Here is a 19,044-nt window from a genome sequence, read left to right as displayed (position 1 = left end):
TCGAATGGTATTTTACACTATATTTGCTTCTGCTTTTTGAGTGCGGAAGTGTGATGAAGGCGCTGATAAATTATCTATTATAGATCAGATAAAGCTAGCCTATATGTTCACGTCATATATGCCAACAAAATATGTCATTTTAACGACATAACATCTCGTTATTACGAGAAAAGATGTCATTTTAATGACATAATTGAGTGAAAAAAATATTATTATATTATTATATTATAATATTAATATAGGCAATGTGCCACTGTAATATATAGCCAAGATGATCATAAATGTGGTGTAGTAATTTATTGGCTCCTTACAAACTTACAACGTATTGGCCTTGATCGAATGTATATTTATCCTGTCAAAGTTTTACGTTTTCATATGCATATTTCATATTAATTATGCTGGATTATAACTCAACAATTATATTCATCTACCAAATTTATCCTCGATAATTCCATGTTGTTTTGGTTGAGTTTAATTATAATGCTGTCCTAAACCTTTAGCGGACAAAAACATAAACTAAAAGCCCTAAAGAGTGAGCACACGCTTTTTGCACACATGCAATTTTGAGAACACTGAGGAAAGAGCGCATTCTCTTCGCCTGTTGGACACTTCAAACACACGTTTGCACTGCCTGTTTGGTTTACCTGTTTACACGTTCATAATGAGCGTTTTGTCTGACTCAAAACGCACGTATTCGACGCCCATTTTTGTTATGACAAACGCACGTCAAAAACGCGTGTTTTTGGTCACTCCAAAGCGCACATCAAGAACGTGCGTTTTAATAGCAAATCCGACGTCGAGAACGCGCGTTTTGGTACTCGACGTGCGGTTTCCATGATACAAAAGCGCGAGTTAAGAACGCGCGTTTTGCTGTCAAAAAGCGCACTTTTGACCTGTCAGTGTGCAATCAGACGTCCGACCAGGCGTTTATGAATACTTTGGCTTGCCATAAAAGACGTCATAAAAACGTTCATTCTGGCTCCTCTGGGGATGTCTTTTCAACATCCGACAAAGACATCGAAATGACGTCTTTTGGACGTCCCTTGGCTCAGTGGGTGCCATTGACTCCCATTCAGGAAAAATAAGAAAAACTAACAAATAAACTGCAGTTTACTTTAAACAATTATTAACAGTGGCTAAAACGTCAAATATAGCAGCTGTTAATGTACTCAACTGAACGATGAGCTTTAAGCTTTTCAGTTATCAGAGAAGTGAGTGCATGGCTGTGACTTGTCTCAATCTAAGAAGCGTGCATAAAAAAAATGAATAAACACATAGATTGAAACTGAGTTGCTCACAAAACCAAGTTTAAAATGTTGCTGCGTTGTCCACCAAATAAAATATGCAACAAAATATCTCAAATAGTGAAATTTATAAGAAATTTATAATTTATATATATATATTAAATATTATATATTATATTATATTATATTATATTATATATACATACATACACACACACACACACCCTTGGTAAATATGATCAAAGATGACTATAAAAATAAATCTGCATTGTTTATCCTTTTGATCTTTAATTCATGCATCAATTAGCAAAAATCTAACCTTTCATTGAAGGAAAAGAATTGAAAGTGGGGAAAAAAAAAAAAAAAAAAAAAAAAAAAAATCACATTATGAAATAAATTTCTTCTCCAAAACACGTTGGCCACAATTATTGGCACCCCTAGAATTTTTTATAACTAAAATATCTCTGATGTACAGTGGGTACGGAAAGTATTCAGACCCCCTTAAATTTTTCACTCTTTGTTATATTGCAGCCATTTGCTAAAATCATTTAAGTTCATTTTTTTCCCTCAATGTACACACAGCACCCCATATTGACAGAAAAACATTTTTGCAGATTTATTAAAAAAGAAAAACTGAAATAATTAAATGGTCCTAAGTATTCAGACCCTTTGCTCAGTATTTAGTAGAAGCACCCTTTTGATCTAATACAGCCATGAGTCTTTTTGGGAAAGATGCAACAAGTTTTTCACACCTGGATTTGGGGATCCTCTGCCATTCCTCCTTGCAGATCCTTCTAGTTCTGTCAGGTTGGATGGTAAACATTGGTGGACAGCCATTTTTAGGTCTCTCCAGAGATGCTCAATTGGGTTTAAGTCAGGGCTCTGGCTGGGCCATTCAAGAACAGTCACAGAGTTGTTGTGAAGCCACTCCTTCGTTATTTTAGCTGTGTGCTTAGGGTCATTGTCTTGTTGGAAGGTAAACCTTCGGCCCAGTCTGAGGTCCTGAGCACTCTGGAGAAGGTTTTCGTCCATGATATCCCTGTACTTGGCCGCATTCATCTTTCCCTCAATTGCAACCAGTCGTCCTGTCCCCACAGCATGATGCTGCCACCACCATGCTTCACTGTTGGGACTGTATTGGACAGGTGATGAGCAGTACCTGGTTTTCTCCAGACATACCGCTTAGAATTAAGGCCAAAAAGTTCTATCTTGGTCTCATCAGACCAGAGAATCTTATTTCTCACCATCTTGGAGTCCATCAGGTGTTTTTTTTTTAGCAAATTCCATGTGGGCTTTCATGTGTCTTGCACTGAGGAGAGGCTTCCGTCGGGCCACTCTGCCATAAAGCCCCGAATGGTGGAGGGCTGCAGTGATGGTTGACTTTCTACAACTTTCTCCCATCTCCCGACTGCATCTCTGGAGCTCAGCCACAGTGATCTTTGGGTTCTTCTTTACCTCTCTCACCAAGGCTCTTCTCCCCCGATAGCTCAGTTTGGCCGGACGGCCAGCTCTAGGAAGGGTTCTGGTCGTCCCAAACGTCTTCCATTTAAGGATTATGGAGGCCACTGTGCTCTTGGGAACCTTAAGTGCAGCAGAATTTTTTTTGTAACCTTGGCCAGATCTGTGCCTTGCCACAATTCTGTCTCTGAGCTCTTCATGCAGTTCCTTTGACCTCATGATTCTCATTTGCTCTGACATGCACTGTGAGCTGTAAGGTCTTATATAGACAGGTGTGTGGCTTTCCTAATCAAGTCCAATCAGTATAATCAAAAACAGCTGGACTCAAATGAAGGTGTAGAACCATCTCAAGGATGATCAGAAGAAATGGACAGCACCTGAGTTAAATATATGAGTGTCACAGCAAAGGGTCTGAATACTTAGGACCATGTGATATATCAGTTTTTCTTTAATAAATCTGCAAAAATGTCAACAATTCTGTGTTTTTCTGTCAATATGGGGTGCTGTGTGTACATTAATGAGGAAAAAAAAATGAACTTAAATGATTTTAGCAAATGGCTGCAATATAACAAAGAGTGAAAAATTTAAGGGGGTCTGAATACTTTCCGTACCCACTGTATATTCCCATTCATATTTACATTTTTTTAGCACACCAGGGTGATCATGAACATGAAATTGTCCAGCCATGACTTAAGTATAAACATGAGGAAACACAAAGGCCAAATTCGCTTACTCATTCATCACAATGAGAAAAACCAAAGAATATAGTTCTGATGTGCAGCAAAAGATTGTTGAGTTTCACAAAATAGGAAGTGGCTGTAAGAAAATAGTTAAAGCTTGAAAAATCTCCACTTCCACTATCAGGGCAATAATTAAGAAGTTCCAATCAACTAAATTCAGATTTTTAATCCCCGTATCCGCTTACATATATTTATATATAATCTATTTTTAATCTCTATAATAAAAATGTATAATTCAGATTTTGATCTCCATATCCATTTACATATATTATATATATCTTCCAAGGGGTTTTTTCCCTCCTAGGACTTTTTTCCCAGTGTTAGCACGCTGGGTTTTTCTCCTAGGGGGTTTTTTCCACCCCTGGGAGTCAGCCGACATTGGCTTAATGTAGCACCATCTTGTATATGTTACATATTACCACGCTTGTTTGTACAGCTTATTTTTAACCACTTCCCTTTTTTCTGTGCTTCTAATATGTAAAGCTGCTTTGAAACAATTACCAATTGTAAAAGCGCTATATAAATAAATTTGACTTGACTTAACTAAAGATGTTACAAATCTGCCTGGAAGAGGTGGTGTGTCTAAATCATCCTAATGCGAATTGAGGAGGAAAGTTTGAGTAGCCAAAGACTCAACAAGGATCACAGCTGGAGAATTGCAGAGATTAGTTGAGTCTTGAGTCTCAGAAAGCCTAAAAAAATTATCAAACAGCACCTACATCCCCACAAGTTGTTTGGGAGGGTTTCAAGAAAAATCCTCTGCTCTCATCCAGAAACAATCTCCAGCATATTCAGTTGTCAGACAAGACTGGAACTTCAAACGGGACTGGCTTCTATGGTCAGATGAAACTAAAAAAGATGGGTTTGGTGCACACATGGAAAAAAAGTACCCCATGCCCACGGTTAAATATACTGCTGGATCTTTAATGTAGTGGGCCTATTTTTTCTGCTGGAGGTCCTGGACATCTTGTTCAGATACATGGTATCATGGATTCTATCAAATACCAACAGATAAAAAAATCAAAACCTGACAGCTTCTGCTAGAAATCCAATAATGGGCCATGGTTGGATCTTCCATCAGGACATTGATCCAAAACAAACATCAAAACCAACACAAAAATGTATCACTTAGCACAAAATGAAGCTTCTGCCATGGCCATCCCAGACCCCTGACCTGAACCCTATAGAAAATGAGTGGACTGAACTGAAGAGAAGAAGCACCAACATGGAGCTGGGAATCTGAAGGATCTGTAGAGATTCTGCATGAAGGAATGCTCTCTGATCTATTGTCAGGTGTTCTCCAAACTCACCAGGCATTATAGGTGAGGACTTGGCAAAATGAGGTTGCAAAAAGTATTGAATAAAAGGGTGCCAATAATTGTGACCAACATGTTTTGGAGAAAAACATTTATTTCATAATGCGATTTTCCCCCCACTTTCAATTCTTTTCCTTCAATGAAAGGTTAGATATTTGCTTATTATTTAATTTTATGAATTAAAGATCAAAAGGATAAACAAGGCAGATTTATTTTTTACAGTCATCTTTGATCATATTTATCAAGGGTGCCAATAATTCTGACCACAACTCTGTGTGTGTGTGTGTGTAGGTGTGTGTAGGTGTGTGTAGGTGTGTGTAGGTGTGTGTAGGTGTGTGTAGGTGTGTGTAGGTGTGTGTAGGTGTGTGTAGGTGTGTGTCAAAGAGACTGGTCGGTTTCAAAGAGACTGGTCGGTTTGCTTGAAGGTTCTTCTCTTAACACCCAATCCAATTTCATATAGAGTTGTCAAAAGTACTGACTTGGGTACTGAAATTTTAAAAATGTGAGGCTTTGAGTGGATTCGTAAACACCTCTGACTGGCCATTATGTTCTCACGCTCATCGGATATGTCTGTGATTGGCAACAATGATCAACGCACAGGAGTGTTTGAAATCACATGGAAGTATTTGAATTTGAAAGCGGGAGAGGAAGCGTTTGAAAGCAGATGTCTATCAGCAGACTGGTCCACAATAGATGCCTGCTTTCAAATGCTCCCGTGTGTACCTGTGTAAGCACTCGGCGAAGAGCGTCACTGATGACTATTTACAATGTTTTTGAAGCGTTTATCATTGAAGCCAATCACAGACATATCCAATGAGTGTGTAAATACAATAGCCAATCAGAGATGTTTTCAAATTAGCTCAAAGCATTACATTTTTTAAATTTCAGCACAGACTAGGTACTGAAGTCTGTACTTTTGACAACTCTAATTTTATATGTAAAGCACCCTACTAGAAGTCAAAAGTTTTCCTCTGAAAGTACTCTGTCACAAGGTAAGCTTGGTGACAGACTAGAAATTACATGGGCTTGATACGTATGCACACACCATTACTTGATTATGCCGGCATTTACCATCTTTTAAATCATTATGGTGTTGTGTAATTGTTTTGCCTGGTTCAATTGAGTATGATATTAGGTTGTTGTTGTTGTTTTGTTTTGTTTTTTTGGCCAACATTTTGTTCAATCGGTTATTATTTTCAAATAATAAATAATGTTGGCCTTCCAGACTAATTCTGCTCCATCAAACAGACCATGTGGATCAAACAGGTTTTTATAGCATTAGCATGCCCTAATTGGACTGAACCGTTGGTAGTTTTGTCTGGGGGAAGGGGAATAGCAGCTGAAGGATTCTTTACTTTTCTTTTCCTTTTTCATTTTTATATGGTGTGTTTAAGTATTCATGGGTTTACACTGATTGTTATTTGTGTATATGTGTCATGTTTTTGTTTTGTTTTGTTTTTCTCTTTTGAGTATAATGTATTGTATGTATGTATGGACCCTGTTGGTTCATTTGGTACAGTCTGAAGATGGAGCCCTTATAAGTAAGGAGCTATGGAGCTCATGAGGAGTCTTGTTTGTTGGAAGCAAAGGAGACCCTGTTGCAAATTGGACCAGAATATTTGGTGTAGCCTGTTGGTATTCCAGTATGTGGCCTTGTAATTTTTCCCACCCCCTCACGATAATAAACCACCTTTTTGGGAACCACTAAACCTCTGGCCAGCTTGACTGTAATTATTCCCTCTGACCACTGGGCCATCTCTTACATACTCCTTATTTGCTCATTCCCCTCCCAGAGTGTGACATCTTCACACTTAAAAGATCAATGATCACAAGATCACAAGCTGATTTTGAGAAATTCTGACATGAAGATGATGCTGAGCTAAAAGTCCTCTAAGGACCCTAAGTTTGTGCCAGGCTGCAGCCTTATCTTTCCATTAATCAAAGGTCTTTTGACAAACTGCTCAAAGATCAACTGGCTACATGCTCTGAGTAGAAAAGGGGGTACGACCCAGTACTAGCAGGCTGTACCTAATAAAGTGGCTGGCGAGTGTATATGCTCCTAGTTTATGGACTGCCTAAAAGGGTGCTGCAGAACCTAACCTCGCCATCCCAGGCCTGATCATGTACTATCTTTTACCTGACTGTGCAAAATTCCACTAGTCTTTAAGCATGTTAGAAGTCCCAAAAGCACCTAAATCTTAATTAAGATAAATTAATAAATTATCCTTAAGAATACAATAGGAACCACGGCACCTTCAGTGCTTGGGTCCTAATAATATATACACAAGATCACTTACCTTTGTACCCCTTCAGCTTGCTCCTTGGTAAATCCTTTTGTTAAATCTACAGCTGAATCCTGTTTCTGTGCCTCATATTGGGTTTGGGATCTAGGGTCTGTTTCATTTGATGACTTTCTGCAGTATGCAGTGCTGTTCCCTGGTGAAGTACCATTCCTCAGCAAGGCTTCCAACAACACTGCCAACAAAACATAACTAGGTAAATGCAAATAGCAGATTTGACCGGGAAATTAAAATGCCATTCATGAATAAGCTAAACGGTTATTTAAAATGAATCTACAAGGTCAATTATACCTTTTTTGAGGTATAATTACTAATGTCTGACAGTCCTCTTTCATATTGGTGTCCATTAGGTATTCACTCATTACATAAGACAGAGCACAAAAGAAAAAAAAAAAACAGAACATGAGAATCTTGAGGCACATTTGTCAAAGATAATCTCCTTTTATATAATCTTATAATGCAGCGATGGCGTAAAAAGGATGACAAAATGTGTCACACAAAAATGCATATGAACAGACCAACAAATCAGCATATTGTAATTTTACAGGTAATGGTGTGTATTTTTTTTTTTTTACCAAATTTTTCTGTTTTGTCATTATGCAATTAAATACCTTTTGTTTTATAAATATTTTCTGTAATTTAATTTCCACAATTAATTTACATAGAATTGCTTGTATTTAGGGCCCGAGCACTGATGGTGTGAGGACCCTATTGTAATGCTCGGCCAATTCTTCTTCTTCTCCGAAATGAATCACATTTTTGAGGACCTAAACATGCTCAAAAACTCATGAAACTTTGCACACGTGTCAGAAATGGTGAAAATTTACATCTGATATGGGTTTCAGAATTAGTTGTGGCAAAATGGCTCGATAACGCCACCTACAAAATTTCAACGAAGTGCCCCTGATGCTACGTTTTACATACAAGTATGAAATTCAGCACACACATCTAACAGTCCCATACATACAAAAAAGTCTCTTGGAGCAAAATCTGAAAACTGACAGGAAGTTGGATATTTTGAATTACCTTTGGAAAATTTGTGCTATTTTTGCCATTTCCAGACGTTGTACATTAACAAACTCCTTCTAGAGCTTTAATCAGATCAAGGTCATATTTGGTCAGTCTAATCTAAAGGCCTTTGTAATGTTAAATCGCGAAGATCTAGAGTTTTTGCTGAAGTGCGTGTCTGTGGCGTCCTGACAAAATTGGATGTTTCACCATGAAACAGGAAGTTGTTATAACTCGGGCATACAATGTCTGATCTGGCCCAAACTTCTCATGTTTGATGAGAGTCCAGGCCTCAAGACATCTATATGCCAATATTCAATTAGTCATAACGCCACCTGCTGGCAACAGGAAATGGCATGCTTTGCACTGTAATTCACTCCTCGAAACACATTTCAATATGCCACGAAGTACCAAACATACTAGAAACACGTTAAATCATTCAACACTTGTGTGGTGTTGAATGATTTAGTGCCAATGTATGCGATTAATGGCACGAAACAGAAAGTCGTTGTAACTCAGGCGTACAATGTCTGATCTGCTCCAAACTTCACGTTTGATAGTAAGTTAAGACATCTACATGGCAATACGTATTACAGGGTTTCTACAGGTTTCATCAAATCTAATTTAAGGTTTTTAAATGCCTTTTTAATGCCAATTTTTTTTAATGCCATATATATATATATTAGAGCCCGACCGATATATCGGCTGGCCGATATTATCGGCCGATATGAGCTAACTGCATTTAAATCGGCATCGGCGTTTATAACGGCCGATGAAACATGAGAAACAGAGTCTCATGCTTCACTCATGTTATGAGTGTTGCATAGTTTGCCCACCAGAGGGAGCTCTGCAACTCCCCAGTTGACAACAGCGCCAGAAATCCACTACAGAAGAAAGCTATCAGCCGAGCCACGGAGATGTACTCTTTTGACGGTGAGTCTGTCGTTCGTCATGTGAAATGATTGTAGATTTAGTTCACTGTATATAAAAACAGTGTGGTAGTTCTAGCTAACGGTCCTATCGTTATCACTTCTAAATATTCTGTAACATCACTTACAGCCGCTAATGCATTGCTATATTAGATTAGCCACAAAGCTAATACCATGTTTATCAGTGGAAGAGCGCGAACGTTAATAAGAGGTCAAACTATAACGTTAGCGTTTAACTTATTCTAAATATATCTGCAGTGTTTCCCATTTAACATTTTAATTTTATTTTCAATTCATTGGCATGGTTTTGTGGAATATTGAATTTGTTTGGTATAGCTCTTTTACTTTAACTTTAGTATTATAATTTATTTACAGTACACACACAGACTGTTAAAACCAGCTTCAACTGGAAGTAAGTAAAACTGTTAAATGTTTAAAACCAGACTGTTTTTTGATCATTAATAAAATATATACTTTTGATGTGCAATTGTTTAGTCATTGAGACTGTAATCTAAGGCTTTTTTTAACATAATCCCTTCTGGAAAATGGTTTATACAGCCCACATACATAGAACAGGCAGATATTTTGCTATTGAATGTTGTGTAAGTGTAGTTTATAGGAAATGGGTCTAATATCCAGTTTATTTTCAAAATCAAAATATCGGCTTATAAATCGGCTCTTTTCGAGTTAATATCAGCATCGGCCCCCAAAAATCCATATCGGTCGGGCTCTAATATATATATGCCGCTAAATGTCGCTAGATGCATTATGCATGTATTCGCATTCTGCCAAGCGTCAGCCCTTTACATTTGTTTGCTTCTCTGCTGCTACCCTTTTGCTCACATAATATATTTTAATACAGCCAAATTCCCAATAAAATTGTTTCATCTATATATTTTTTTTTCTGTTTTTTTGTCAGACAACATGAAATGGTGACTGGAACGCAGCCCATTAAGATTACATTGCATTAAGCCTTTTCATGTGGACACGCATAAATCGGTTACTTGTATGAGTAACAGTTGCTCGTACGGAAAAAAATAGTATTTTTTTGTGGAGGAAATATAAATTTGTTCAGACGCAATATCCTTTCAGAATATTGCAGCTTTGACATATATGTGAATCTACATATTTTTGATTGATTACAACTGCATTAAATAATGTTATGGGATTGTTTTAAATATTTTTTGAAAATACAAATATGAAATGTTGGGGGGGAATTACTTTTAAAAATGAAACTAAACCACCAGTAGGTGGCGGCAAGTAACCGTCTTATTGAGTGGGTCATTGATTCATTCATTCAAATGATTCATTCCAATGGCTGATTCATTCAAGAATGAGGCAGTTGTTTATGAATGGGTCATTTAATCTTTAACTCAACTGATTCATTCAATACACTGAACCATTCAGTAGTGAAAACAAGGCTGATTGTTGCGCTTTGGTACTGCTGTGATCTTTGTTTGAAACTATTTTCACTGATAAAATTGAAGAAAAAAAAAAAGTCAATGTTCCTTCTAAAATGTAAGTGACTTAATATTAACTACTTGTTAATTGAACTGTTGTGTGAAATCAGTGTCACATTTTTAATCGTGATGGTAGCCTATTTAGGAAAACAGCATTCTTGGTCGTGTGGTTTTGCTTACCAGTATCAAGTTATAAAAACTCCACATTTTGAATTTTTACCTCAGTATGTTTAACTGAGTTTCTTTTTGTGTGCGCTTCACTCATGTTTCCATTTCTCCTCGAGATGGTGCGCGAGCCTCAACAGCACAACCTTGTTATCACCAGTAGCCTACATTATACAGCCTATTATTATCCACTATCAATCGTCACTAACGCTAAATGTGATAAAAATCAGTCATACTCGTGTTTTGGTGATTCCCAAGTTGCTGTTTTTTTGTTTGTTTGTTTGTTTGTTTGTTTTTGTGGTATTGACGTTTTAATCAGATCCTTGTCCGGTTGGGAAAGTAAAGTTTGAGCCCTGACATGTTAAACCAGCACTAAAATCCTGATTTATAATCGAGACGCTGTCTGACAAAATCACCATACACACAACATAAAGACATTTGCTGTGATTTTGGCTATATGTACACGTAAAATTATCACTCAGGTTAGAAGCAATAGTATCTATTCTATTTGTTCTCTGAGAGGTGCGCCTGCAACAGGAAAGCAAAATCTCGCGCTCGTGCGGTAGTACCAGGGGGTCTCCGAAGCTAGATCAGGTTAAAGGGTCATGAAACCCCCCTGTTTTAGCCTGGTCATTCACACCTCTGAGCTGCAAAAACTCTGTAAAAAATGGGCATGTAAAGCTCTGGAAAAGTGGGAGTGTAGAGGGGGAGAAGAGGGGAGAGAACAACCAATGAAGCACAGACATAGAGCGTGTGCTTCAAATAAAAAACAAATAAAATAGATACTACTGCTTCTAACCTGAGTGATCATTTTACGTACATATAGCCAAAATCACAGCAAATGTCTTTATCTTATGTGTATGGTGATTTTGTCAGACAGCGTCTCGATTATAAATCAGGATTTTAGTGCTGGTTTAAAGGGTCATGAAACCCCCCTGTTTTTCCCTGGTCGTTCACACCTCTGAGTTTCAAAAAGTCTGTGAAAATGGGCGTGTAAAGCTCTGGAAAAGTGGGAGTGTAGAGGGGGGAAGAGGGGAGAGAACAACCAATGAAGCACAGACATACAACACACTCATTATACAGAATAATGTTAATATATGAGCATGGAGAGAATGACAACAAACTCCCAAGCACAAGGGAGAAATGCGAAAGAATATTTAATAGGGCTAATAATAGCTACTTTGATTACATTTACAAGCACTGCAGTCTCAAAATCAGTCTTTTAGAATAATCATGTCGTCGCGTTCAGATAGGCTACACCATTGTATCAGTGTCCAGTTTGCACATATAATTCATTTGAAGAAGACTTGATGAAATATGTGTGCATAACTACACCATGCTGGTTAATGTTTGGTGCAGGAGAATGTGTGAAATAAAAACTTTAAACACAGATACTTCTGTATTAGCTATGTGTCACGTGGCTAGTGTTATTAAACTCATCGCGGAGCTCCGCGCTGAGACCGAGCATATGCGCGCTCCGCCTGTGTATCATAAAAACAATCGCATTTTTCATGTGTTCGTATTCAAACTCCAGTTCTGACCGCATCGCGAGCAAAATACAAACACACGTGCTGTGCTGAGGTAAACAGCCTACGGCTTGTGTATTTGAACGCAGCTAGAGCAGGCAGAGGTGAATGAACAGCACTTTTGGGACATTTGAATTCTCCGCTGTAATGCGATCTCACGCGAACATATTTTCCATTTGTGCTGGTAGATTACTGCAAAACAATCCACATCCACACAAACCTCTGCTCTGGTCGTGTCTCAGGAAAACACATTGTGTTGAAGCACTGAGGAAACGAACACCAACGATATGTCTCTTGTCATTCAGAGACATAGGTGAGAGAAGTGACACTTCCTCATGCATAATACCGCAATTATAATCTTATGCATACTACAGCGCAGTGATTGGATTGAATGAGCTTTATATCATGAATATATATGTCGAGAATCTACGTCAACATGTTTGAAAGTACACGATGACGTCAGATTTTGTGACGTTGCTCCGACTCAGCTTTTCAAACAGGAAGACAGAAATCGCTCTGAAAAATGCAAAAATAACTATTTTTCACTTATGAATAACATTAATGAGTACCTTTAGTGTTTTCAATGATGTGCAGCCTATACATATCTGTTTACATCTCAAAAAAAGTGTTTTGGGGTTTCATGACCCTTTAACATGTCAGGGCTCATTATACAGAATAATGAATATTACTATATGAGCACGGAGAAAATGACAAACTCCCAAGCACAAGGGAGAAATGCGAAAGAATATTTAATAGGGCTAATAATAGGCTACTTTGATTACGTTTACGAGCACTGCAGTCTCAAAATCAGTCTTTTGTCTATTAGAATAATCGTGTCGTTGCGTTCAGATAGGCTACACCACTGTATCAGTGTCCAATTTGCACATATAATTAATTTGAAGCACCCTTGATGAAATATGTGTGCATAACTACACCGTGCTGGTTAATGTTTGGTGCAGGAGAATGTGTGAAATAAAAACTTTAAACATGGATACTTTATTCTTTATGAGCTATGAGCCACGTGGCTAGTGTTGTTAAACAACGCGAAGCTCCGCGCTGAAACCGATTATATGCGCTCCGCGTGTATATCATAACAGTCGTATTTTTAATGTGTTCGTATTCAAACTCCAGATCTGACCGCATTGCGAGCAAAATACAAACAACACACGTGCTTACTGCGCTGAGGGAAACATAGCCTACGGCTCACGTGTTTGAACGCAGCTAGAGCAGGCAGAGGTGAATGAACAGCACTTTTGTGACATTTGAATTCTCTGCTATTATGCAATCTCACGTGAACATATTTTCCATTTGTGCTAGTAGATCACAGCAAAACAATCCACATGCACCCAACCTCTGCTCTGGTCGCGTCACAGGAAAACACATTGTGTTGTGGCACTGAGGAAACTAACACCAACAATATGTCTCTGAATGACAACATAGAGACCGAGCCGAGAAAAGTGAGACTTCCTCATGCATAATACCGCAATTATAATTTTATGCATACTACAGCGCAGTGATTGGAATTAAATGAGCTTTATGTCATGAATATGTCGAGAATCGCTCGAAACGGTCTACGTCAGCATATTCGACCATGCTCATACTTGGGCCGAAAGTACACGATTACGTCAGATTTTGTGACGTTGCTCCGACTCAGCTTTTCAAACTGGAAGACAGAAGTCGCTCTGAAAATGCAAAAATAACTATTTTTCACTTATGAATAACATTGAGTACCTTTAGTGTTTTCAATGACGTGCAGCCTATACATATTTGTTTACATCTCAAAAAAAGTGTTTTGGGGTTTCATGACCCTTTAACAAGGGTCGCTATATTCGTCACAACGCGCTTTCTTTGAAAAAAGTCTCAAAAGGGGTCTGAAAAGTCGCTAAGTTGGCAACACTGATGCAGCCTTCTGTCTACAGGTCCCAGTGCGCCGCTGTCCAAACCAGAGTTAAGCAAATTTTGCACCGGCCGGAGGCAATTACCAAACTGGTTCCGTGTGTGTATCACACCAATGTACATATTTTGCGAAAGCAAATCAAAGTTATTAATTATTTAGGCTTTATTCAAAATGAACTGGTAGTATTATTTTTCTTCAAAACTATCTAAAAAATATAATGCTTGTAGAAATAAAATTTAATGCTTTTTAATGCCAATTAAAGCCTTAATTTTTGCAAAATCAATTGAATGACTTTTAATGCTTTTTTTATGCCCTGCGGATACCCTGGTTTTAGCCTGGTCTTTCATACCTCTGAGCTGGAAAACTCTGTGAAAATGGGCATGCAAAGCTCTGGAAAAGTTTGAGTGCAGAAGGAGTGGAAGAGGGGAGAGAACATCCAATGAAACACAGACCTACAACACACTCAATATACAGAATAATGAATATTAATATATGAGCATGGAGAAAAATTACAACAAACTCCCAAGCACAAGGGACAAATGAAGAAGATGACATGATGAAATATGTGTGCATACACCGTGCTGGTTCATGTTTGGTGTGAAATAGGTCTATAAAAACTTTAAATACACATACTTTATTCTATAATCTATAATCCACGTGGCTAGTGATGTTAAACTCAACGTGGAGAGGGAAGAATTCATGAAGAGAGCAGAAAAGCAGCAGCACGAGAACTGAACAGCAGCTACTGTTAGTGCCAATCGGTTGTGAGTTATTTAATAAAGTAGTTTAAATTATACACACCTTGTAACTGCATTATTTTACTCTAAGCCTCAGCCTTTCATATGTCTCACATGGTGTGAACGTGTGCATCTTTTGCATCATTAAAATGTGATCAGTTTATGTGAGCGGCAAGTTGACAGATGTCTAGAATCATAGGAAGTGATTATCAGCTGGATCTGAGAAATATATAATAAGCGCCATTTTATTCACTTATACAGGCAGATATTGTTCATTACCACAGAAAACAGTGCGCATCAACGTTGAACGTGCTTCTTTTGTGTAAAAAGTACCTGTACACGGCAAGATCGCAAGAAAAGATTGACGTGTGCTGGTAAATGTACATTATTTAAGGCTATTTTCTGTTGGTTAAGATATTGATATGCACGGTTGTTCATATCAATCATCATTCATAATGCTTCCCCCGTTGCAAGCATGAATGCTCTCTAAATTGTCCGGTTGCTGCACTCCTCTCGCAGTTGACTTTTTTGAACAATCATTGATTTGCGAACATAGCCCTTCGAGGAAGGCTTTAAGACAAAGCAGGAGGCAGCAGACCATACTAATTCTCTGGAAGGGCTGGTTCACACAGAACGCGTTTCTGCTTTAAAAAAAACAAGATGAGGGCAGTGAAATGGGGGGGAATATGCAAGGTTTTGAAACACGTTCTTTGTACATAACACACACAGTTTCCGCCAATCTCATGTTAATCTTGAGTACCTACAGAGTAGTACTGTATCCTTCATATCTCAGAAAAGTCTTTAATTTTATTTATCATATTTATAAAATATGGATACACTGTATCGACTCTTTCCGAAAAAAGCTGAGCTCCTGGAGGCATGCCGTAGGCAGAACTAGAGTCACGAGCACGCGCAGCTTTTGGGTAGTGATCATCTGCAAGCTGCAACATCATTATAAATAAAAGGGAAACACTTGCTTGCCGATTGCAAACAAAACAAAGACATTTGATGCAGTTTTACTTACCGCCTGCGGTTCTGACTCATGACCAGGATGTATAACTGGGATCTGCAAATCCAGCGTCAAACTGGAACTTGTTTACAAAACATTTGTCACCGAAATTCCGGGACTAAACAAACATACGTGCACAACTCCATTGCTACCCCGGAAAAACAAACTGCATCCACTATCCCCTTAATGCTGGGTTCTTTGGGAAGCTAAAAAAGGTTCTCTTTCCTTTCTTTGGTGACACCGTTGAAAATTTTTTCGGCTTCAATAACACAAACGAAGCGTGTTGATGGGTGTGCTCTTGCTCTCACTCTGGGTGATGTGTGCACATGCTTATCTGGGAGAAGTGCCCATACAAGAAATTCCGCCCTTTATGATGTGATACAGGGCCATACTCAAGAAAAACTTTCCGAAACGTATCCGAATCCGGAAGGTACGGAAGAGGATTAGGGCCAAGCAATAATAAAAAAATAAAACCATCTCGAGATTAAAGTTGTTAAATTTCGAGAAAAATCTCGTTAAATTTCGAGAAAAAAGTCAAAATAAAATGTTGAGAATAAACTCATTAAATTACGGGAAAAAACTCATTAAATTTCAAGAAAAAAGTCGAGATAAAATTCTGAGAATAAACTCGTTAAATTACGAGAAAAAACTCGTTAAATTCTGAGAAAAAAGTCGAGATAAAATGTTGAGAATAAAGTCATTAAATTACGAGAAAAATCGTTAAATTACGAGAAAATATTCGTTAAATTATGAGAAAAATGTCATTAAATTTCGAGAAAAAAGTCGAGATAAAATGTTGAGAATAAAGTCATTAAATTATGAGAAAAAAGACGTTAAATTAGGAGAACAAATATATATATATATATATATATATATATATATATTTGTTCTCGTAATTTAATGACTTTTTTCTCATAAAAAGCTGTTTCCTGAAATACCTTCATCTGATCGATTTTTCAAGGCAGCATAGATGTATCCTTATCTGCCTTTGATATCCCACAATCCTATGCTTTCCATTCTGTGACAGTTGAGCTAGAAAAATAAATATGGCATCCGAAAGTTGAGTTTGCTGGTCAGTTTGTGAGTAAATGTAAATTTTTGACCAACATTTTCCACTTTTGATGTCATTTCTAGCAAGAAATGACTACTGTAGTAATTAAATATTTGTTTAGTTCTCACCAAAGCTCACGCTATATTGCTGTATATCATTAAACTGTTTTGCTGCCTCAGAAGTCTGTCCGAAATCCATTTCATAAGGTGCCTTCATGCACAAACGCTGACTTACAAGTCATTGCTTGATAAGGCAGCAAGTCAGCTACCTAGGTTTTAGGACGCAGCCAAAGTCAGAATGCATGAAACAGCATCAAATTACATGTACCTTAGAGGAAAAAAAATAAGGGAGGTTGATGGCCTATTTAAAATGCATCTCCCACACTTTTCAGATAGTTCCAACATCCATGGTTTTAAAGGGTTAGTTGCAAAAATGAAAATTTGTACTCATAAGACTTTCGTTCATCTTCGGAATGCAAATGAAGATCTTTTTGATGAAATCTGAGAGTTGTCTGTCCCTCCATTGACAGCCGACGTAACTGTAACATTGACACTTAAAAAAGTTCATAAAGAGATCGGAAAACTAATCCATATGAATTTAATTGTTTAGTCCAAATTTTCTGAAGAGTCTCGATCCCTTTCTAAGATGAACAGATTTAATTTGGGCTTTAACTCGCATAAAAACAATGATCAGCGAACAAAAACAAAAGCTCAAGCGAACATGAATGATGCACGAAACAAACCTCTTGCAGAAGATCTTGCGAATGCTAACACACGAGAATGAACCTCATTGGTTACACAGCGCATTTGAGCTTCTGGAAGATTTGGACTTTTTTATTTTATTAAGTTCATTTTAATAGAAAACTAGAATATCTGATATTTTATTTTGATTGTATTTTGTGAATGGAATATAATTGTAATGTAAATGTAAAATGTTCATATCACGTTATTGCAAGTTGTTGCAAGGCCTGTTATGTTTTCATGCCATTCCATTGTTTTATTTAATAGCCTGTTTAATAAGTAGCCTCTTGTCTTTCCAATCAAACAAAGGATATTTGGATACAAGGATATATAAACTTTGTTTTGATTTTTATTGAATTTTTGTACACATATTTGCACAGGTCATTGGTGCAGCTCTATAATAATATATAATTATTTTTATAGTTAAGTTTTGCAAAAACAACTGCTCACGTCCAAAAATAATTTTAGTATTTAATTCAGGCAACAACAAACAAGTAATCAACTGCAGATACTGAAGTGACATACATTATGTGGTACAGTACAAATATTTTGAGTATCCCTTATTTTCCTATAAAGAAACAAGATTGTCCCTTATCTTCCTTTGAAGTTGGAAACCCTACATGTCCTGATTATTATTATTTGTCATTTTTTCATTACTAAACACAATAAGCAATGACCTATTCCTCTCTCTCTCTGTCTGTTATTTAATGACACTTCGATGCATGTTTGTGTTCCTCTGCTAACCTATGTGCATTTATGACGCATTTATGGAATTTTATAGTATGTTAACTTATAGTCTGTTGTTATGTTTATGTTCTCAATATGCTGTGTATTAATTCTTGATTTTGTAAATAACATTTTAAAAAGATAAACATATCTTCAGCTAGCTTCTATCTGCTAGACTAGGTCATGTGCCGTTTGTAAATAAAACATTCATAATTTACCTTTTGCTTTTTTGGTTGGATACAGTTTTTCTGCTTTGTAGAGGAATTTCAAAGCCTTGTCTTTATTGCCATCTTCGAGGGCTTTAGCGGCGATATTTAAACATTTTTCAGCTTCATCCCGATTTCCTTCCATCATTTCATCAGCTGACAAACAGCGGTTTGCGATTCAGAACAACACTTTCGCTTTCTTCTTTTTCTTCTTCTTCTTCTTCTTCTTCTTCAACGGTGGCTGGCAACCAGCGTAATAGGCGCATTACCGCCACCTTTTGCTCCGGAATGTAGAACAGACAGAAGGTGCGTCCCAGTTCGTGTACTAATGCACTTTTCTATGACGTTAAGTATAAATAGTTTATACATCTGCTTACAATGCTATAAGCTCAAATTGCCTTTTTACTTTTACAATTACGCAAAACAGAACAATACAGTTTGAAATCATTTTTAAAGCAAAAAAAATTTGGCTTGGAGTCAGACCATTTCATCTTATGAATGTGAAACTTTCCCATTAATATTAACAATTGTA

At 37.3% G+C, this 19,044-nt stretch overlaps 1 protein-coding gene across 1 annotated transcript in view; it reads right to left on the bottom strand.

Annotated features, from left to right (window-relative positions):
* Positions 1–18,734, bottom strand: part of dnajb14 (DnaJ heat shock protein family (Hsp40) member B14) — a 62,192-nt gene extending 43,458 nt beyond the window's left edge. Inside the window, exons 1-2 of the mRNA XM_048167904.1 lie at positions 18,525–18,734; positions 7,056–7,233 (exon numbers count right to left, since the gene is read on the bottom strand). Coding sequence (XP_048023861.1) covers positions 7,056–7,233; positions 18,525–18,660 — 314 coding nt within the window. The 5' untranslated portion in view covers positions 18,661–18,734. The remainder of the gene's footprint in view (positions 1–7,055; positions 7,234–18,524) is intronic.
* Between the last annotated feature and the right edge of the window lie 310 nt (positions 18,735–19,044).

This window comes from Megalobrama amblycephala, linkage group LG19 (assembly GCF_018812025.1).
Source record: "Megalobrama amblycephala isolate DHTTF-2021 linkage group LG19, ASM1881202v1, whole genome shotgun sequence".
Taxonomy (NCBI): Eukaryota; Metazoa; Chordata; class Actinopteri; order Cypriniformes; family Xenocyprididae; genus Megalobrama; species Megalobrama amblycephala.
The sequence above is the reverse complement of the archived record's forward strand: the minus strand, read 5'-3'. Positions and strand labels throughout refer to the sequence as shown.